This window comes from Tupaia chinensis, unplaced genomic scaffold (assembly GCF_000334495.1).
Source record: "Tupaia chinensis unplaced genomic scaffold, TupChi_1.0 Scaffold000066_1, whole genome shotgun sequence".
Lineage (NCBI taxonomy): Eukaryota > Metazoa > Chordata > Mammalia > Scandentia > Tupaiidae > Tupaia > Tupaia belangeri.
The window spans coordinates 27098-33528 of NW_006159525.1; the positions used below are offsets into that span (position 1 = coordinate 27098).

At 36.6% G+C, this 6431-nt stretch overlaps 1 protein-coding gene across 1 annotated transcript in view; it reads left to right on the top strand.

Annotated features, from left to right (window-relative positions):
• SYCP2 (synaptonemal complex protein 2) overlaps nt 1–6431 on the top strand; it is a gene marked incomplete at its 5' end in the record, with an annotated part of 56570 nt that overhangs the window by 27074 nt on the left and 23065 nt on the right. Inside the window, 3 exon segments of the mRNA XM_006172210.3 lie at nt 4323–4508; nt 5626–5716; nt 5986–6132. Coding sequence (XP_006172272.1) covers nt 4323–4508; nt 5626–5716; nt 5986–6132 — 424 coding nt within the window.

The window sequence follows — 6431 nt, forward strand, 5'->3', positions numbered from 1 at the left end:
ATGACAGTGTTATTCTTCTAGTTCACTGTAACTGGGTTTAGATGAAAGAGTTTTAAGCAGGCAGAATTGGATTTAAATCCTAACTATCATTTGCTAGCTATGTAGCATTTATAAGTTAATGAATCTTCTTTTCCCACTCAGTTTTCCCATTTGTAAAATGGGGCTCAGGTGCAATAATCTTATTTTATTAGAATTTAAGTTAACCATGCTCTTTCTAAAGCAGATATCAATGATAACACATGCTCTGATTTTGTCTGTGGGAAAATATAGGTGTAGCGGAAACAACAGAAAAGGACTTAACTGAGGATTATGGTTGTATAACAAAATCTGTATCACCTTATTCAAAATCATCATCTGAATTCTCAAACAGCAACAATGTAGTTGGCAGTCCAGTAAAGCCACCTAAAATTAGTAAAAAAAACTTGTCTGCAAGTGAAAGTTGCTCACCAACTCCACAATCACTCTTTTTGGTAAGAATGTGTGTTACTACTATTATTATTTTGTCAGACATATCTGAAGGTGGTAAATTGTTTGCCTGTAATCTTAACCAAACATGCAGTGTTTTGGGGTTTGGTCTGGGTGCTGACAGGGAGAGGGACATAAGAGGTGAGATACAGTTCCCAGCCTTAGGGAGCCTAACAGACTCATGTGTGGCTTCAGCAAGGCGTGTCGTGGCAGCATGGCACCAACTACAGGCAAGAATTCTGGGGTAGGAATGATCACTTCCACAAAGGTACTACTTTTCCGTTCACATATCAGAACTACACACATTTTCTACATTTGAATAGGCTAATTCCTGTTGCTTGGGTACCTCTCTCAGATTTCAGATTACTGTAATTCAAAATCTGTACGAAATCACAAGTTGAAAAAGTAAATTGACAAGAACTAGTTGAAAGCAGTACAAATATCAATGTAGTATTTGTTACAGACTTTTAGAAAGAAGTTTAAAACTACTAGGTAAATGTGAAATAATGAAAGAAAAATTTTATTTATGTACCAAATTACATGTTATCATTTCATCTTAATAAAATATTTAGGTATATTTTAAAGTCTTTAAAAATAACATTAGAGGTGGGACCAGCAGTTAGCGTAATGGCTGTGTCGCTGGACTCCCACATAGTCGACCTTGGTTCGCGTCCTGGACCTGGTGGCTTAAAACTCATGCCAGGCGCGTGTGCGTGTGTGCCCAAGATCCCAAGAGGAGTATGGAGGAGAAGGGATTGCAGCGTGCCCATCCCCCCTGGGGGGTGATTTCTCGCTTTCTGTCTCTCTGTCTGTCTGGCGAGCGAGCGCATGTGCCCTATAGCAAAAACCTCAAAAAAAAAAAAAAATAGAGGTGAGACTCAATTATGGTTCAAAGTGAAGTAAGTAAGTAAAACATTTAGAGTTCTGCTTAATAAAAACTTGTGGATACCATATCCACAATTTTCAAGCCTCACCAACCTCTTTTTTTTTTTTTTTTTTTTTTGACTTCTTGTGGTGTATATATATGGCTTACTGTGGAGATTTTCTAAGTAGTACTAAAGTTACAGGACTGATTACAGTGTTATTCTTCTAGTTCACTGTAACTGGGTTTAGATGAAAGAGTTTTAAGCAGGCAGAATTGGATTTAAATCCTAACTATCATTTGCTAGCTATGTAGCATTTATAAGTTAATGAATCTTCTTTTCCCACTCAGTTTTCCCATTTGTAAAATGGGGCTGAGAAAATTAAAAAGATTGATTATTTAATTGTATATACATAGTAGATACTCAGATATTTTCTTAATATGTGCTAACTTTCATATACGAGGATAGAATTAATGACCTTTTGGCACACTCAAAACAGATCTAACACTCCCAATATGACCAACCTTCTGTTCCACCACTTTGAACCAAACATAATTTTTATTCCTAGATGATTTTAATGTCCTGTTATTCTTTTAAATGAGTACAGAGAATATTTTTCAAACAAAATCTTGTATGAAACTCCCAAACTCCCAACAAAATCTTGTATGAAACCAGAGGTAGGAGATCTAAACACTAGCCTACTTAACCTCCCTCCCCAAATAAACTCTCCAAGGCACTTTTGCCAGACTCAATTTGTATGCACCACAATCTGAAAAAAAGTTTCCCATTGGACTGTTACCCTGTGGGCCTGTCAATATTGCACTATCATCCTTAGCTTCCTTGCATCCTCTAATCCCTTCAATACTCCATGTTGCAGATTTCTAAACCAAGATAATCCCACCCACCTTCTTTGATATTACTTGTACCAGATGGAATTTTAAGTTGTTATATACTCATTGGCTGGGTCCCTGCTCACACATGAGACATTTTCATTGACAGTTGACTCTTAATAAGGTTTTGGAAATTCGCTTTATAAAGTAGTTTACACTTTGAACAGTACTAGAAGTAGTGTGCATTTCTCTGTAGTTTTAGCTAACAATGTTATCACATGTCTTTTTATACCAGTTAGGTAAGTATTCTTTAATTTGCATTTACCTGATTATATCAGTGGGCATTTCTTTTGGCCATCTAGGAATTGAGTGTTTATGTTTTCTTATACTTTAATAGCGAGGTTTGATTTTTCTTACAGTATGTAGGAATTTTTTTTTGAGAGAGATTTTCGCTATAGGGCACGTACGCTCGCCAGACAGACAGATAGAGACAGAAAGCGAGAAATCACCCCTCAGAGGGGATGGTCACGCCGCAATCCCTTCTCCATTCTCCTCTCGGGATCTTGGGTATGCACGCACACGTGCCTGGCGTGAGTTTCAAGCCACCGGGTCCGGGACACGAACACGGTCGACTGTGTGGGAGTGCAGCGACATAGCCTTTACGCTAACTGCTGGTTCCCAGTATGTAGGAATTTTTTAAAAATTATTTTATTAACTTTATTTATTTATTTTAATTTGACCAGAGAGGGACAGAGAGAGAAAGAGAAAATGAGAAAGCAAGCCACCAGGTCTGGGACTTGAACTGTGAGTGACCATGTGGGAGTCCAACACCCTCAACTACACCACCATCTGGTGGTCCCTAGTATGTAGGAATTTAAAAAATATTCTGGATATTTCTTTTTGGTTCTATACAAAATAAGCATTCTTTTTCTATAATGTATCTTGTCTTTTCATTTAACTAAATCCAAAATTTGCAGATGGCAAAAGATATGATGTAATAACTTTTACTAACCTTTTGCGTTATCTAAGAAATCCTTCCCTCCACTGTTCTCATAAAAATGTTTCTTGTAAAAATGTTAGTTTTGATTTGAACAGTCAGGTTTTCATTCTCTCTGGCTCCCTTTCCGCACATATGAATAGCAAAGTGGTGCGGCAGCATTCAGTGCGACCTCACAAGTGGACGGCCTGCTTCGGTCATGGTTTTGATGCCCATGTGGGTCTGGCTGTGAGGCATTGTTCTGTCTGACTGGTCTCTCTGTCTGCCAATACTGCACTGCCTTACCTAGTGTAGTGTTACACCTGTTTCACCTTCCCTCATTCTTCTACCTCAGAATTCTTTTGGTCCTGTATTTGTCCATAGAAATTTTAGAACTAGTTTTTCTAAGGGAATAATTGCCATTTCTCAATATTAGTATTGATTATTTTCATCCACACATCACTACTCTCCTATTTCCTATTTTTATTTTCTACAAGATTTTTCCTCAAAGCAAATTAGATGTTTCGTTTGATTTATTCCTAAGCATCTATGGTTTTATTTTTGCTCTATTAATAGAAAACCTTTTTTTAAAACTGATTCTTATATCTTCAACTACCTTGATGAATTATATCAAATACTGTCTAATTCTCTTGGATTTTATATATAGACAAACGCTGTTACTCATGGTAATTACTACATTTTATGTTTCAATTATTATACTTCAGGTTATTTTTCTTGTTAAGGTAATTTTGACCTCTGGAGCATAGAAACTGCTCAAGTAGGCATCCTAATTTTTGATAGATACTTCTCGTCAGATTAATGTTCTACTAGGTTAAGGGTTTTTTGTTTTTTTTTTTTACTCCCCATGAGAGAGAACAGGAAAAAGAGAAAGAGGTATTTTTAACAGGGTACTGTCATTGCAGTCCCCTTGCTGTAGCCTCCTAGCTAGCCAGGACCACAGGCATGTGCCACTGCGCCTGCTCAGTCTAGGTTGTGTCAGGAACTGAACCTGGGACTCCCGGGTAGCCTCATTGTGCAGGACATCTTCCTGCTTGTGTTACCATGCTGGGTGTTTTTGTTTTCTTTTCATTATTAATGAGTGTTCAATTTTAGCAGTGAATCGATTATTTCCTCAAAATTTATGTAGTTTTGGTTAAATGTTCTTTATTATTATATGTTTATTCATAGCCCAGACATAGTCCAGTGAAGAGTAAAAACACCAGGAGTAGAAAAAATACAAATTCTGCTATACTTACCCAAGAAACAGAAAATTGTAACAGCTATTCAGATTTAAGCAGTTATAGTCTAGAAAAGCAATTTATGGAAATTCGATCCCCAAATACCAATGAAAATCATAAGCAAAGCAAAAGAGAGGTAAGTAGGATACTGTAGCTTAGCTTTCAAATTTTCCTTCTGATAATTATAATTTTCTAATACTTTTAACTACTACCTGAAAAATCTGATGTTTAAAGTATGTTGAATGGCTTAGTCATAGTAAAATGGTTTGGATAGGACAATGTTGAAGTGAAAGTGAGAGTAGTAATGTCTTAAATAGTAACGTCTTAAGTACAATATAGATATTGAACACCTGAGTTACATATTTACAGTTAGGATTTTCTGGTTTCACGATTGCATAGGAATTTGTTCGGTTGAGTTTCTTGCTGCTTTAGAAGTTTATTGGTTATAAAAATATTTGAATAACCTATAAAAGACAGAAGATCAAATAGAAGTTTATAGCTGAGACAGAACTGGGGTTTGAATTAGACCTAAGGATAGATGGGATCCTAAAGATGAAAAGGGAAGAGAACAGTAACCTAAGTAAAGATTAGTTAGTAAAAAAAAAGAATAAAAAACAATAACAAAAAAGAAACAAACCGGGACAACAATTGGCATAATGGCTATGTCGCTGGACTCCCTCGTAGTCGACCGCAGTTCAAGTCCTGGACCTGGTGGCTTAAACTCAACGCCAGTGCATGTGTGTGCGTACCCAAGATCCCAAGAGGAGAATGGAAGAGAAGGGATTGCAGCGTGGCCATCCCCCCTGGGGCGGGGGGTTGTGATTTCTCGCTTTCTGTCTCTCTGTCTCTTTCTGGTGAGCGCACATGCCCTATAGTAAAAACCTCTAAAAACAAACAAACAAACAACAACAAAAAAAAAACCTGTGTACTGAAAGCGATTAGATGTAAAAGACATGACTTGAAAACTCAAATAAAGAAATAAAAATCCTATTATAATAATGATGAACTGAAAAGCAGGAATAATCAGAAAAGGCAATTCGAAACTATCACTGTAGGACTGTGGCTGACAAAGAATCTAGGTTATCAAAATATGTCCGTGTAAGAGATGAAAAGGATGGGGTAGAAGCTAAACAATCTGAGAAGAGAATTGACAGCATTTGAAATTTTCTGGCTCTAAGGCTTGACAATGAAGGTCGAAGGTGAATCGAAGAGTACTTACAGTAATTTCCCCCAACTTGTATTGTGTATTTTAGAAAAGCCAGTTAGCATCTCCATTATCCATGTGTAGTGAAGAAAGAGAGAAAACATGGTTCGACCTGCCCTGTGACACTACCCATGTATCAGGTTTGTAGCCATAGCCTACTGTTCTGGAGAGTCACTAGTTAATGAAATACTGCTGGGAAGTATCATCTAAAGGAATTATTATTTTAAGGTATATCGTTCTGTGTAGTTAATGTCAAAAAAAAGTAAACTAAGTAGAATTTAATGCATAGTTGCCTAAAATAATGCAAATTAGTAACTGAAAGAAAGTGCTTTCTAAGATAAAAGCAAGAAAACACTAGGACTTTTAAATCAAAATTGTACCCTGTTACTATTTTCTAAATGTTCCTAAGGTCCAACTCAACAGCTTGGTCATAAACGAATGTACATGGAAGATAGCCTAAGTAATCCTGATGAAGTAGAATTGGAGGAAGAAGGAGCAAACGTGCTTCCCAGAAAACTGTGTAAAACTGAAAATGCAGACCCTCACTTCTACAGAAGTAGGTAGATCAAAAGCCGGTGTTGAAATGCCATTATATGGGAGAAGATTTCTTAGATTTTGAATGACTCTATCTACAAAATAAATTATTTTGTAAAGACATCTTTGGGTGATCCCAAGGCAGATGATGCATTATCACAAAGCTCACTTTATGTGAATAATGTTGTAATAAGGTTCTTATATACTCAGATCTCCTTTGTCATCCTGTCACATGTTATCACATCTAACTTTGATTAGAGTGTGACTTTAGTGTATCACTAAATACTTGTGTTAGGAGTAAGGTAGAAGAATCAAAGCAGT